The 16,796-nt window shown below is 39.3% G+C and overlaps 1 protein-coding gene across 2 annotated transcripts; it reads left to right on the top strand.

The window, feature by feature from the left end:
* tsku (tsukushi small leucine rich proteoglycan homolog (Xenopus laevis)) lies at positions 1-8,345 on the top strand. 2 transcript variants are annotated; one of them, XM_028573408.1, is made up of 3 exons: positions 1-496; positions 4,677-4,988; positions 6,864-8,345. In XM_028573408.1, the coding sequence occupies exons 2-3, from the start codon at positions 4,683-4,685 to the stop codon at positions 7,602-7,604; spliced, it is 1,047 nt and encodes a 348-aa protein (XP_028429209.1). In that variant the 5' UTR covers positions 1-496; positions 4,677-4,682; the 3' UTR covers positions 7,605-8,345. The 2 variants fall into 2 exon arrangements, with proteins under 2 accessions (XP_028429209.1, XP_028429210.1); XM_028573409.1 differs by lacking the exon at positions 1-496 and adding an exon at positions 689-977.
* The last annotated feature ends 8,451 nt before the right edge of the window (positions 8,346-16,796 follow it).

The raw sequence follows: 16,796 nt of genomic DNA, 5'->3' as shown, positions 1-16,796 counted from the left end.
AGCAAACAATGAAAACCCTAGTTAACTGACCTAAATCACAACATTTATCGCTATAGCAAAAGGATATAGACTATTCATCGCAAACATTCGCCAAAACAAAGAGTATAACCATAACCAAGTTGCATTTCAAACATTTTGTTTTGGAAAGTATTGACAGGAAATGCTCTTATTTTGTACGCTGGACGGCTTGACGTTGGTAAAACGAGCCGAAGCCCGACATGCAAGGCAAGGCAAGACTTTATGGGATGAGAACAGACCAGTGTGACCCAGTGTTTCCAGCTACTGACAGTTTATTGTGGCGGAGCAGACACGCAGAAGGATCCGCAGAGCTCATGTAGACCAGCAGGCAGACTAACCACCAGGACACGGGAGCGCTGCGCTGCGGGGGTCTGGAAAATGGGAGCGGTGAAGTGAAAAACGGCCAAAAAGCTGACTGTCTGGATGAAAGGCACCAAAGTAATTTACTCGGGACATCGGCTGGCGAGAAGTTCCGAAAGTAAGACCGTTTTCTATTCTTCTAAAGTTACTCCGTTTCTGTTCGTCAGAAAGTGTCTGTTAAACCTTCGTCAATCAGCAAATAGTTTCCGACACAGAAAGGCAGCAGACCAGCGGACCGCTGTGGTCAGATCGGATTTCACGTTTGCCTCTGTGTTTAAGAAACCGCCCCTGGTGTCCCGTCTGAACTAACCAGACTCTCGTGTGTCGTTACCACATTTTATTAAGACGGAGAAAAAAACTTGATGGAGTGTGCAAACTTATGTGAATGATGCCCGCAGAGGTGACATGTGAAACTTTGATTGACAGCTTAAATGGGCGGGGTTGACGTTAGAGGTGGTAGCCTACAATTGGAGATAACGTTACACCTGTGATATTTGTTTTGGTATTTTATCCGAAAAAGCTGCGGTGGAGTCCTCAGCTCTCTCCGTTGTTTGCCACGTACGACTGCAAGAAATTTGATCTGCGGAGGTGCCCATCCAGTGAGTGTATACCCGCCTATGTTAACTTCCCTGGGCATGGAAGTGGTTCACTGTGGTAGCCTAATGCAGAGGGGAAAAGCTGCTGGAAACCGTGATGAAAATGAAAAACTGGCACAGGCCAGTTAAAAATGTTGGTTGAATAAGTATTTTACTGAAGTAAATACTGCAATGGGAAAAAATAAAATATATGAAATATTTATCAAAATATAAATACGAACAGCAACATGTAGGTAAAGCGGCAAAATTTCAGTCCTGGTTTATTGGTGAATGTATGTTTGAGTGAAAACAATGGAATTGTGCTCAGAGTTAAGCAGTCTAGAAATAGCAGTAGAAAAACAAAATGAATCTCATATTATTTCTGTGGTCTGGAGTTTTGTTGATACATCAACATGAGTTTCAAGTTTTCGAATTTTGTTTTAGTATTTTGTGTGTGTATACAATGCAAGAAACTGCATTATTTCTGGGAGATGTTATGCCACAAACCCAGTTCATAACACTGCAAATATTGTAATATACTTTCATCAGTGGACCAGATAGGCTCAATTTCCATTGTGTTACCTCCGCAAGGGATGGATAGTGATTTAACAGGCATTTATTTAAATTAAAATCTTTGAGATTACAGCTTTAACTTTCAAAAGTTTATATGCAGTAGAGTGGCCCCTGTCTGTGTTATATATCTGCATATTATTATATGTTATATTATTGAATTATTATTACTGATGGATTGTTATCTGTCATGTTGTAGTGTAGTGTTAGATTAGATAATACTTTATTCATCCCACAATGGGGAAATTCACTTTCACTACTCTTGGGTAGTTTACAATCCATCATATTTGTTATCATAGATTGTTTATGTAAACTATTAATCTACAAAAAAACCTTCTAACTAAAGCCATCAGATAAATTAAAAAAGTATTACCTCAAAAGAGTACTTGAGTAAACATAGACTGGAAGTTTTGAGCCATTTTGTCCTCCTCTGGTAAGTTACGTTGATGAATTTGGCAGTCTCCTTGCTTGTGAATGTGTTTATTAATGTAACCGTAGGCGTCCCAGTGCTGCCTAATTGTTTTAAAGCACTTGAGTACCATCAATTGAATTTAAACTCACTTTGTCCTCCTCACTGTGCATTAATTTGGCTTAAAAGAGATAAGTGTGGCATCCATATTTTAATTACAGTTTTCAGCTTTCAACATAAAGAGTCAGTTAGAACAGAGCAGTCTCAGTGACATGAATCATACATCATAGCACTGGATGATGTTGAACAAATTAATGATGTTTGACATAGATGCAAATAAATCTGTTGAATGTGAGAACATATATCATGTTTGGTATGTTCACTCTGTCTTTAGCTTTAAATGTGTAGTTTTTGATTACCAGAGAGCAAGATAAACAGGATAAAAAAGGTGTGAATAGACTTCTGAAAGTGAGAAGGTGTTGAGGTGTAATTTCACAGGCCTTTGCCAATTGTCCACTCAGGGGGTTCACAACTCTAACTGCCGTTGCCTTTGAGTAATTGCAGTAGTTAGAATGTGTCTGATTTGAAGGCAGGGCAGGCAGCAGTTTGCTGTTAGTTGAGATTTATTGGTGAGAGGTGGAGGGGAACACCTGTTGCTGAAGCAACAGATGGAGCAAAGGATGCAGGAAAGGAAGGAGGGACCGATGAAAGTGGCTACAAAACCACACAAGAGGTGGCGAGCAGCTGAAGACCAGTGTGGTAGAAAACATGTCTAAGCACTTGGTTTTAATGGCAGTTCCCCCATGTTTAGTCTGCATATGGCTTCTTTGTGGCTGATCTCTTTGAGGCCTGTAGTTTGCTTGAGGTGAAAAAACTTATATTTACAGAGAGGGCGGAGAAGGACCGTATTATCTTTTTTTTTTTTATGGCAGCTAATAATGTGATACACACACACAAAATAAGAGTTTAGCAGTTGCTATAGAAACTGTAAGTGTACATTTCCAAAAAACAATGCATGCCACATCTTGCATTGAAATATAGAGAATTCATGAATCATGTTTTCACCTCTGTCCTTTAACTTCTGGCTTGTTGTTCCATCGGTGGATTATTTACCTTGTAAAAAGCTCAACCAGAAATTTGTGTACTCTGTGTGCTCAGTTTAATAGTCATAAAACTTGCCCATTCCTGTTTGGTCAAAACTTGCAGCTGGAAGGACTCAGGTCTTCAAATGCAAGTCACTGAGTATGTGAATCACTAGACAAAAATTATTCAGTAACATTATGAACTCAGCGTTACAAGCAGCCAGTAGTAGTCAGGGAGTTCAGGGGTCAAAACAAAAGAAACACTGCACAGAGGTTATCAGCTCTGTCTAAATAGAATTTGAGCCATGGTAATCAGCCTATGCTGACCCACAAGTACTATGCAGCTATGTACTGTACAGTAACCTCATCCCCTTACATAAGCCAAGATAAATAAATGTAACCCCTGTTAGATATACCCAATAACAGCCGTAACATTAGTCCCTTAGTTGATTTTCACTCCCTACCCCAAAAAGAGTCAGAATTTAAAACTAATGTCAGTTTAAGGATTAGAGAGTATTATTATTTTACTTTTTCTTGCAAGAACATGCCGACATGTATTTCTTAGAGAGGCTGGGTTTGCTCATGAAAAAATAGTTACCCTCCCTTTCCTTAAGTTTTGAGCATTTTTGGTGAACTTTGAACAAAAGTGCTCAGTCATGTCCTGTTTACTGCATTCAGAAACATACGCTGTACAACTCTGGATTGTATCTTTAACACATGCTTTGCTGTTTCATGCCCGGGCCACTAGACCATGACTGTTCATTTTTACCTCTTACACAACACTTAACCTCTGTCCAATTTTCACACTTATTTCAGTGTTGTGCGTGCAGTACATGTAGCTTAAGTTGAACGGGGTGAGCTCTATTCAGCTCTCATTTACACATAGGCGGACAACAGCAACAGCTACGGGAACGCATGAAAAAAAGGTATGATAGGTTATAGTCTGGTTTGAAATAATATCTTTGTAGTGGATTTTACGGACATTTTTATGCACCTATTATATATGTGCATTTTACTCACTTCTGATGTTTTTAAATTAATCTTATAATTATCTATAGTGTGATTACAGTATAAGACTATATGGCAGTATAAGTATCAGAATGAGAAGTTTTTTTTTTTTTTTTTTTTTCTCTTAATGCTCTGAGGCTCAGAGGATGCCCTCAGTGCTCATTTTTCCTTATTTTAAGATAGGTCAGAGATATTTTAAGGGCCTTGATTTACAGCCATTCATTTTACAACCATGCATACTCATTCTAGTGAGTAAACTAAGAAAGTGCAAATAAACTCTTTGATCAAAGAAATTAGGTCACATCCGTTGGGAAGCCAAGAGGGAGGGAAATTGGGGCTACTCAAGTTGCGCCAAATAAAAGCTTAAAGTCTTTTCACAAAACTTAACAAATACCTTGAAGATGTCATTTGAGCAGGGACAGCTTCTCTAATTTCTAAAACCGCAAACAAGGTATTCTGTGAAGGAGTTTGGAAAAGATGTACTGATCTAATCTGGTGATTGAGGTTGTGCATTTTTCTCAGACAGTGATCGCTTCAAGGCTGATTTAATCATTGTTGAATGGAACACTTTGAATAGAAAACCTTTCTGACCTCAATAGGAGTTGCATGTTAAAAGTGTTTCAAATGTCAATATTAGTTTTTACTCTTTTCCAGAGCATAATGGCACTCCTTCTGTGGCTTGGCCTGTCGCTGCTGACCTCAGTCCAGTCCAACGCTGTCAAGAACTGCCACAATGGTTGTCGCTGTGAGGTGGAAAGCTTTGGCCTGTTTGACAGCTTCAGCCTGACCAGGGTGGACTGCCGAGGGTTGGGACCCGCCACTACCATGCCCATCCCCATCCCACTGGACACCGCCCACCTAGACCTGTCCTCCAACGCCATGGGCCCGCTCAGTGACACCATGTTAGCTGGTCCGGGCTACACCACGCTCGTAAGCTTGGACCTCAGCAGCAACCTTATAACAAAGGTCAGTCGTTAGAGGAGCTCAAGTGTAGACCTTTTGGTCTATAATAAGGTCATGTAACCTTTTGAATGAAAAAAAGTTACACATTCTTATTCATACAAATTAAAATGTATAAACAATACAATATGTCCATCCATAATTCAACACATTCACATGGGGTTTTGGTGCTACAGTGTTACATATTTGGTCACAACTTGTGGCTAATGTTGGCTAATCAAAAGTGTAACATTGGCTGTTTTCAGGGAAAAGAAAGTGTAAAACCCAACTGAATATAATTAACCAGCACCAAATGGCAAACAGACACAGCTAGCACCTCCATAGTGGAGGACTTAGCACCTAAAACCAGGTGTTTTTCTCAGGAGTTGGTGGAGACCAAAACAGAGTTTGTTACATTTGTTAACTCAAAATTAACGATAATGTTGTTTCTGTACTGCTGGATGTGTTATAGGTTGCCATATCAGCTAAAGGTGTCAGATTGTGACTTAATATTGACAACATTTGCGTTGTCGACAAAAAAGCCACAGTTTGCAAGCTCTACTATGTCCGTGTACCATATTCTTCCACTGGCAGCACGACTAACATGGCCGTTAATCTGTGTGGTATGTTCACCTGTTCGGAAATAGTTTGTAAAGACACTTAATTGTTCAGAGAAGACTATGGACGTGGCTGTTTTATTGTTTTTTGTTTATTTTGTTGTGAACTTGAATGTCATCTTCTGTGAAGAAGACTGCAGTTACAAAAGAGAAACTAGATGGCAGGTTATAAATATAAGTTATTGTTAAATTATTTGTTAATAAATGTTTTAAATTTGACAATATAGTGTCACTGTGGTACATGGCGAACAAAGGTCAGATAGTATATTGCATAAAAGTCATACAATATTGTCTAAAAATAGTGCTTTTTAAAGAAAAAAGAAAAAATCGAGAATCGAACCGTGACCTTTTGAATCGAAAATGTAATCGAATCGAGGATTTGGAGAATTGTGACACTCCTAATATCAGCTTTATAAGGTGGTAATACCTTGTCGTAATGTTTACAATGGTAAAAAAAAGAAGCAGCTATTGCGGGTGAAGGAGTCTTCTCTACTTGTTATGTTCATGTTTTAGCATTTTACAGATAAACAATAAAATAAATTTATCATGAAAAGTTAATAAATGAGACCATAACTGCGCAATTTTGTAAATGTAAACAAAGGCTGCTAACTCATATTTGAACATACGCAGCTCAGGGCTATGATATTGCGGTCAAGTGAAATTTCTTTGATAATATACAGTAAAAGGTTGGCTTGTCACCCCAAATCACGTTTGATTGGATACGTTTGTTTATATTGTAGTTAGTGCTGGGCAATATGGACAAAATCAAATATCACAATATTTTTGACCAAATACCTCGATATCGATACACGATATTGTAGTGTTGACTATTCGTGCTTTCACAAAATATTAACACAATGAGATTTTTGATAAGCAAATATAATAGAACAGTTACAACAGTCTGGTAAGTTCAGAAAATGACATAACTTTACCGTAATGCAGCCTTTAAATCCAGGAAAAGACAACACTTATGCCATATTACGATATTAGGATATCCCAAATCTAAGACGATATCTAGTCTCATATCACAATATCGATATAATATCGATATATTGCCCAGCTCTAATTGTAGTGCAAGACGAGTCATTAGAAATATTTAAAAGTTCTCAGAGGGCAGAGAAGTGAGGTGTTTTTTATACGTAGATATTTAAAAATCAAATGTCATTGTATATTTTGATTTCAACCTATCTTCAACTAAACAAAATATTCCCTTCACACTGCTTAATTTTTTAAATGTTTTCTTATTTTTCTGTCCGTTCATCTTTTCCTGCCTTCACATTTTCAGGTAACACCCAATGCTTTGTCCAAGCTGCGTTACCTGGAGTCTCTGGATCTGAGCCACAACAACCTGGAGAGCCTCTCCCCGAGCTGCTTCTCCAGCCTCCCTCTGGCTGAAGTTGACCTCAGCCACAACAGCTTCCAAGAGTTCGACATGGATGTGTTCGCCCCTAAAATTAATGGTCAACCTGTCAGCGTGGATCTGTCTCATAACAAGCTTGTGTTAGTCTCCACAACTTTGAACGGCAGAGTGTTACACATTCAAAGCTTAAATCTGTCCGCAAACCGGTTGTTGAGCATACCGAGACTGGCTGGACTTCCTCTGAGGTACCTCAATCTGGATGGTAACCCCATCACACAGATCAAGGAGGGAGCTTTTGCTCAGCTGAAAGATCTGGGTTATTTATCCATCAGTGGCCTCCATGAGCTTCAGGAGATCGAGCCGAACAGCTTTAAGGGCCTCCAGAACCTGCAAGTTCTGGATCTCTCAAACAACCCCAAGCTCAAGACTCTGAGCCCTGTGGTTTTCAGCGGACTCGACTCCCTGCAAGAGCTGAATTTGTCTGGCTCTGGTGTAGCGTCCTTGCCAAATAACATGCTGACCCACCTGCCCAGTATTAAGAGTATTACACTGGGACAAAGCATTCACTGCTGGAGGAGCCAGAAACAGGGTCAGTTTCACCGGCAGCTTGGTCAGGTCCAACACAACGAGGTGCTGAACTGTAATGTGGAGGGCATAGTGCTGTGAAACAGTCACTGTAGAAATGGACCACTCCTTAAGGAGCCAGTCTACTCCATCAGAAGTGCTTGTCGGATGGTTGAATGGCTCCCGAAATCCCCTCTCCCCACACCTACGTTGAATATCACTATTAACACTTTTGATTTCCAGCATGGCCAAATAACCATCGCACAACCAAGTTCTGATAGACCATACCCTGGCCCTTACAATCCTGATGCCAGAGCTGTGCCTTATCTGCTTCGATAATGCAAAACTCTTTTTCTTTTTGTCTTCCTTTCACCCAATTACCTCTGTTCCCAGGTGAGCCTTTGGAATATGTCTTAAAGGTTTAAAGTGTCCTTCATATGCTCTGAGCACAGAAATATCATAAATGCTGTACCTTTTAGAAAAACTATGACAAAATGTACAGCATTCTACATAGTACATATACATTTATTTTACATCTTAACATGAAGCCGCAACTGGTAGAGAACCATTACTGAATCAAACCAAAACTTTAAGTAATATTCATACGTTATGTACTTCATCTACAATGGGACCATAGTAAGAGCTATTTGGACTTATTCCAGTTTCTTTTTTTTAAATAATGCACTTGAAACATGGCCTAAATTGCATCCAGTATAATACACCTTATGTGCATTGCTCATAATATCCACACTGAAGAATATTTTAGAACTGTTGACCACTAAGATGTTTTATTTGACTTTGAATGTGATGCTTTATTGAAACTATTAAAGGGATAGTTGGACATTTTGGGTAATGTACTTATTTGTTTTCTAACTGAGAGTTAGAGAAGAAGATGGTCATGTTTGTTTGTTAAATGTGAAGCTACAGCCAGCAGCTGGTTATATGATATGATATGATATGATATGATATGATATACTTTATTGTCCCCAAAGGGAAATTTGGTTAGCTTAACTTAGCTTAAATTTGGTTAGCTTAGCTTAGCTTAAATTTGGTTAGCTTAGCTAAGCTTAGCACAAAGACTGGAAACAGGGAAACAGCTAGCCTGGCTCTGTCCAAACCTCTAATTAACTTGTATCTGGTTTGTTTAATTCATTCATTCATGCATCTATAATATGTGTGTAAAAACAATGGTTTCCAGTCTTAATGCTAAACTAAGTTACAGGCTGTAGCTTTACCATACAGACATGTTGTTATATGTGTCTCCCAAAACCTGAATTCTTTTATTCAGCAGGGTCTTGGTGGGAAACTTACAGTAACCAGTAACGTGTGTAACTGTTGAGGACAAAGATCTCTTGTAACACCCACAAAATGACCATTTAATTACTTGAGTTGTTGTGTCATTGACCACCAGCCATTATGTTTGGGAAATGTACCTTCAAAATGACACAAGTTTGGTGTACAGCTTTTGCAAATGAGGTCAATTCACCCTTTGACATGGTGCTCAATGATCTGTGAGTTTTTGAGATTACCAAACAAGTAAACAAGCCGTGACCATGTTGACCGGGGGTTTATTTTGACCTGCTGTTAAATCAATGTCCAGGCGAACAAGACACTAAAACATGACAACTTTCATATACAAGGCAATGAAGTCACCTTGGCATTCCCGTGGTATTTCTGTGGACCTAAGAGGATGATCAGCCTCAAGACTGCACATTAGGGTTTTTGAATGTTTTCTGCCAGCCAATCAAAAATTACCTTCTCCAATTCTCCATTTGGCTGAAATTGTGACCCCACACGGTCAGTTTAAGCAATTGTGCAGTAGAGTTGTGTCAATTTCCGATCCAGTGTATCAGGCTAAATCAGTTGAACTGGCATTTGTTACGAAGGCTTTGGGCCTTTTAGTGTTTTGCTTTTGAGAATTTAAAGTTGGTTAATTGAAATTCAGATGAGCCCGGTCTTGGTGTAGAAGTTTATATTTGTATGTATGTAACTAAATTATATATAACTTTATATAAATCATATGGGTAATTAATTGACTCCTCTCACACTCGTTTGATGACTGCTGTTTGTCCTGTGTGACGTAAAAACGGCAAAAACAATTCTTAGGTGTGTCAGCGAAGGAGTACAAACTCATGCGAGTATTTACAGTATTAGTGTTGACACAGTATTGAACATTTTTTTGAGAGATGCTGTTTTTCAAGGCAGTGTGTGATTTGTCTCTATGCAGGGGACTGACTCATAGAAGGGCGTGTCGCTCCGTACAAGATCACTTTTTACAGCTCAGCAACATGTTGTGTATAAAACGTTCTTGCTTTATTTACTTAAAAGTGTCTGGATACACAGACACACACTTGTGGTCTTGAATGGTCCTTAAAAAACACTAAAGTGGGCAGACATGCCAGGGTATGGTAGCTTACAGATCTCCTGTGGTTTAGTCCGGTGAGACAGAGAACACATTATTCCCTTCTTTCTGTGACACATCTTTTATACTCAAAGAACCAGAAAAAGCCAAATGCTGACTAAGCCAAGGGGTTTTCACAGCTTGCACCGCAGCTGTACATGTTACATCCTGAACATTGAGCTTAAGAATATAGAGGATCTTTAGTAGCCAAAATCTATCCAGTTGTCTATTTATGCTTCTGTGTGTTTTGAATGCAAGTTTGTTGGAGGCTGCCTGAAAGCCCTTAACAGACAATTGCAGAAAACATTTCCAGATGTGTGTGCGTTGTTGTCCATCCCCTGAAGCGCTGGCATGACACCCAAGGCACCAGCTATCCATCAAAAACTGTCCCAGCAGCATTCTGTAGCGCTGAAATAAAGGCTCACTACAACAACTGCAGTAAAATTGCAAAGACATTCAGGGAATGCAACAGCACAATAAATCGGGTTACAGATCAAAAGTGGGCGATTTCTTTCCCACTTTGGTCCAACAATTGTAGCTTTTCATGTCTGAACATAGATTGCCGGTTTTGAATTATGAAATTTCAGTAGACGAGAACTCAATCGGAAAGCTACGCTGAATCAGACCAGCTCACATGTCTATTTACTTCCATGTCTACTTAGTTTTCACCTAACAATGTCTCTCTGTCTAGTCTGGGACATGCAAAGGTGTGTTGGAAATGCAGTGCAAATGTGTTCACATGCAAACGGCACAGTATATTACAGACTAGCTAGGTGACAACAATGGTGTGTCTACTGCTCTGTTTGGAGAAAACACCACAACATCATGAAAGACGATTTGTAAGAGTACCTCTAATGATCTTTTACAGCTAGTGGAGATGAACAAGTTTCTCTCAGAGCTGGAATCAATAGAGTTCTTGACAGTTTTTTGTCAGACACTGAAAACCCCTGCAATGACATGAAGTTGTAATGTGCTCGTCTAACTGTTGACTGTACTCTGGCAGGACGTTCATTTCTCATGAAAGTAAAACAACAGACGTGTTCAAATACACCCACAGAGCAATGACTGTAGAAACTATGTGTTTGATCTCCTCATGACATCTTGTTGTTTGAAGTAATGTCATCACATAAATACAGTACAGTCATAGGAAGAGGGGCAGTAATCAGGAGAACAAGAGACCCTTTTCAGGTGGATAAAGTTGACACTGGGTCAATAGAGGCCTTGAGTGAGGGAGCCATGTTTTCAGTCATCTGAAATCTGAAAAAAACAGTATTTGCACATGTGGTGTAATCGCTACCAAACAAACAGCAGCTCACATTTGTGCAAGTTTGAACAAGCTTAAACAAGATTTGATTCTTGCCTCAACTTTTACTGAATAAAAAGTGACATTAGCTACTTACTTTTCTTGTGTTGTTTTTCAAAGCACACCAATAGCGGAAAGAGGATTTAATTTATGCATGCTGTTTGCATAATGGCAGTGTGGGACATGTGAGCGAAAGATATCCAAAGGTAATCACTCACTTCTCTGCAGTGGTCCTGCTCTGAGATGTAATTACTTCAAGGTAGAGGGAAGCTTTGAACTGTGTATAATTATTTCAGGCAAGCAGAACCAGGGTGTCTTTACTAAGTGCTCTGATCTTGCTTGAACAACTATCAAACAAATGTAATTTGACCTTCCCCAGATGGATCCTCTGGAGGATCAAGCTATCCAAGCAGCTAATTCACTTTGCTTCAACAATAAGCCCGTACTGCTCTTTTTTCTTTTTCTTTTTTTTTCTTTTTTGTTTTTTTTACATGAAGGTTTCTGGAGTAAATGTAAGAGCGTATAAGTGTTTTCTTAACTTATGGATTTCCAGAGGGGTTGTAGCACATTTTTCATCTGACAACAGTGATATTGACGTATTAATGCTCCAAATGCCCTCTGGCTTGTCGTGCTGCCGTGACAATAGGCACCAAGGCACTGTGTCAGCGTACTGCAGCTCAGCACAGAGGTTTTGTTTTTCAGACAAACAAAAGATCAGCTGAACTTGTCACAGACCACAAAGATGTGTGTGCTTTTCTAAAGAGCCACTAAATCTGTTGAAGTTTGTACCACTGTATGACATTCATATGCATTTAGTAAATCCTAGACAATTAATTTGACCTAAATAATGAAAACGCAACATATGAATTGATCCTCGACATTTGCAAGGGTCCATGCACATTATTGAATTTGATGTCTGTGTAATAAACACGATGCCAAACAAACCTAGGGGTTTTGGGACCCTCCTAGGGTGCACAATGATAAGGAAAGCAGAGAAAGAATAAGTTCTGCTATACTTTTCTTTTAGACTTTACCCTATGCTTCCTTAAAGGTGCAGTAGGTAAGACTAATTTTCTGTCATATTTGCTGAAACCGACCCTATGTTTGAGTAGAACTACATGAAGCAGTTAATTAAAAATAAATAAAATCTGGCTCCTCTTGCACCACCTCCAATAGTGAGATTTGCAAAAATCCACAGCTCCCTGTTCAGATGCACCAATCAGGGCCAGGAGGGGTGTCTAACTGCATGTCAATCACTGCTCATGCACACGCATCCATTCTCCCTTGTGGGGGGAGGGGCTTAGGAGACCGTTTTGGGCTTTAGCGGAAAGGGGGGGAGGGACTGAGAAGTTGTCGATGTTCAAATTCTTTGGCTAAAGCCTGGATCTTCACAATCCTACCTACAGCACCTCTAAATGCAAACAGAATCACTCAAACAAATAACGTTTTGTCTCTCTATTCATCACAACAGGATGACAACAAACACTGCTTTGTTTTAGGGTTGTGATCAAAAAAAGATAAAAAAACATTGATTTCCAAAAATGCTGATGTGGCTTAAAAACCTAATATTAGCAAAAAAGTAACACTTTTCAGGAAGAATAAAGATCTCATTAGACTGACCCATCCATTTTAAAGACTGTAACATGACTCAGCATGTGGAGGACTAGCTCATGGTCCGGAGTGCTCTATAGTGGACATTGTATAATGCTGATTCTTCTAGTCTGCAAACAGAGGTCCTCGCACAGATATTATAACAGTTCCATCAGCTGTTCACAAGTCTGCGTTCAACATCTGTTCCCTCACTGGAAACTGAGGTCATGTTTTGTAAAGTATAGGGGAAAGAACAATTGTTTTCTAGTATATTCACATTACAAAAGTATTATGGATTTTATCTTGAGCCTAACTTAAGTTCAGATATTTTTGTATTTCTATTTTGTATTTAGATATTATGTATTTTTGCACAAAAGATGGTGGCAAATTCACTCAAGATCAAGCAATTCTAAAATGTGGCTGATGTAGGCCACGCATCAAAATGCCCATGTGAATCTTACTCAGCCAGACTGTTAAAAATAATCTCTCCTAAATATCAGAGACAGTGTGTCCACATGTTAATAGCCCATGGAACAGGTTTATGTTGCAAACGAAGGTGGTGCATTATTTCCCTTCATACAGCTCTGGTGTCATACCACCACAAACAACACAAACTGCACCTTGTTCCTAAAAGGAAGTCTTAGGATATCTGTTATATATCTACGGCGTGTAACATTAGGTATGTGAGAAAAGCATGACTTGCTTGACAAATCCTTGATCGTGTTTCTCTCACTGACGACTTGGCTTCCACTGTGTTTTCTTTCACATAGTAAAGAAAAGAAGCTCAGTCATACAAAATGATAGTTGGACATGGAAACACTCTATGTGCTCCTGGTTAAAGTATTGTTAGTAAGCAGTTTTATTTAACATCCTCATTGATACAATTGTGAATACAAAGGTTTTAAGCATTTCAGTTGCAATTTTTAAAACTGATATACTGTACAGTGTGGCTGGACCCCTTACCAAGTGCAACAGCTTTTGCCTTTTGCACTATAAAATTAGAAATATTTAACCACAAAGTATGTTGACCAACTACTACTACTACTATTTCAAACTTTTTTATATAGAGTTCAGCAAAAAAAAAATAGAACTTAACTTAAAATATTGTACATTATTCATGTTTATACAATATAGAGACTTAACGTCTTCCCAAAACACCAATATTGGTTTTAATCTAATGTTGCATGTTATTTTAACATTACAGCCATTAATCATAAAAGCGTGCTGCAAGGTCTGCTGTCACGTCAAAGACATGAACTCTTGTTCTGGATTTACTGGTCACTTTTACGACCCAGCTATATCTGCTGCTGGGTCATATCTGGTCAGCTGCATATACTTATGGGTCAACACAGTGCAGAGCCCGACTTTCTACGTATTCCGGCATCTACGTAAGAGGAAGAAACATAGACTGCGTCCCTTTCAGTAAAGCACTGGCTGCTTTTCAAACACTTTTCTATTCATGGAAAAGGAAGAATAACAACAGGCCGACAAGACAAGAATGCCAACAGTACACAGAAGGCAACAGAAAATAAACAGATGCCACCAGAAGGATAATATTTGCCTTGTGTCATCAGCACTGTTCAAATAAAGCTGAACAATAACACCCTGTCCTGACATGCATGTTGTAAAATGTGTATATCTATGTTAGTTTGTCAATTCATCGGTTTGAATAAAAGTTGTACTAATAAAAAAAGCTTTCTTTGACATTTCATAAGTCCCTTAAACCATAAGGCTTGCTCAACCTCGGAATAATCAGCTCAGTGTGGGAGTAGCAGGATTGCATCACACTTCTCCTATTGTTGGTGTGAGGAGGAAAAGGGATATATCCTGAGGCTGCTGCCCTCTCCGTCATTCTCTTCCATCTGGTTTCCATCAGGAGCTGCTGGGCTGGACTGTGTGAAGGTTTCCTCAAAGGACACCACCTTTTTTTTATTATTCTTTTTTTTTTCCCTCTTGGCCAATGCCGTTTTCATTGACCTCTTCCAACTGTCTCTATCCTTGCTCTACATTTGTATTAACTCTAAAGTGCTATAGTCCTTAAAGGAACACGCCGACTTATTGGGAATTTAGCTTATTCACCGTAACCCCCAGAGTTAGACAAGTCGATACATACCCTTCTCATCTCTGTGTGTGCTGTAATGCTGTCTGACGGCTCCAGCGGCATCAGGCCAGCACAGAACATGCAGGTGAATGGAATGGTTCCAGCAACCTAGTGCTCTGAATAAGTGACAAAATAACACCAACATGTTCCTATTTACATGTTGTGATTTATAGAAGTCTGGCGCGTGTACAAAAACAACGTAACATGAGACACAGCCGTCTTCTAACTGTAAACAAACCGGGAACTATATTCTCAGGCGGAAGAATATAGTACTTGGGCGGAGTGATATGCTCGCAGCAAGCTTGTCTGAGAATATAGTTCCCAGTTTGTTTACTTTTAGAAGATGGCTGTGTCTCATGTTACGTTGTTTTTTGTACACGCTGTGACTTTACAAATCACAACATGTAAATAAGAACATGTTGGCGTTATTTTGTCCCTTTTGTCACAATTCGGAGCAGTAGGCTAGTTGGAACCAGTTACCTGCAGGATCTGTGCTGGGCTAAGCTAATGCTGGAAGCGTCAGACAGCGTTACAGCACGCACGGAGATGAGAAGGGTATGTATGGACTTGTCTTACTCTGGGGGTTATGGTGAATAAGCTAAATTCCCAATAAGTCGGCATGTTCCTTTAAACAGATCCAAATAAATAAGTAACATGAAATGTCCCCATAAAATTGAAGGAAACATTTGGGAAAATAAAAATGGGATGAGAATATTTCTAGCTTCAGAGAGCTTATTCTAGTCTAGGAGCACTGATGGGTGAACTGCACCCACCTTGTCCGATCAATAGGGCTGCAGGATCTAAATCTACCGCTCACAGGGCATTGAATGGCTGTACTTTGAACATCAGTAAACCCAGCATCACTTCACCTCCTAATGTATAACCAATGGAAAGATATTAAAATTCAGAGTTCATGATCTTTTCATTTAGCTCCAGATCAAATCCTCAACGCTGCATCTTGAACTAGTTGAACGAGTCGGATAGGGTAATTACTTTTGACATGGGGCAGGAACAGGGAGAGGTGCCCAACTATGACTGGAATGAGGTGAGGAAAAAAGGACACTTACATGACCTTTAAATCCACATGGGGCTAAAAGTGACTTAAGTTCTTGATGTTTCTCAGTTCCACTTATAAATGCCCGAAGTTAAGTCAATACCAAAAGTTGCTCAATTTCTGCAAACCACCAAGGAGCGAGAGCATGTCAGTAGTAAATATTTAGAGATAAGAGTTTGTCTTGTTAACTTTCCCAGAGGAGTGAAAACACATCCAAGTATAGGAGACTAAGTGATCCTCTCACTAAAATAAACATACATTAGTGAAAGCTTTTAAATCTTACACTGTCAGTGCTTCTTCTATCTAAACTGGATCTGCTTTCTCCCTGGCCACAAATATGCATCTCTAAACATCATAAACATCAAGGTAAAGTTGCAGTAAAAGGGAGGATTTTGGGCCATTTTCAGTACAGGCCTGGAGTCAGCTGGTTACTGAGCCTCCCTCAGTCCATGCTGTTTGTCAAGCACAATGAGTTCTCTTGTTTAAATGTTTCCTTTGTCGTGTTTCTCCCCTCGTTTTGCATTGCCCACTGCAAAATGACAATTTCTATTCAAAACACATGAACACTTAAGTGACAAGCTGAAGGGGAAGTATCATTTCAGATAAATGCAAATGACATGATAATCTATAATTTGATTTAAAAAAAGCCTTATGTAAAAGATGCATTACTTTCAGATAAACCATCTTATAGACTCTCAAAGCCAACATCGGTGATGAACATAGAATTTGTGAAGCGGTGACCCAGTCTACACCACGCAATACTTAGGAAATGAGCAAATGAAGTGATTGCTTCACTGCACTGTAATTACATCCACATGATTGGGCATGTGGATAATGCTGGCTCA

Source organism: Perca flavescens, chromosome 3 (assembly GCF_004354835.1).
Source record: "Perca flavescens isolate YP-PL-M2 chromosome 3, PFLA_1.0, whole genome shotgun sequence".
Taxonomy (NCBI): domain Eukaryota; kingdom Metazoa; phylum Chordata; class Actinopteri; order Perciformes; family Percidae; genus Perca; species Perca flavescens.
Note: the sequence above shows the minus strand (reverse complement) of the source record. Positions and strands in the feature narration are given on the sequence as shown.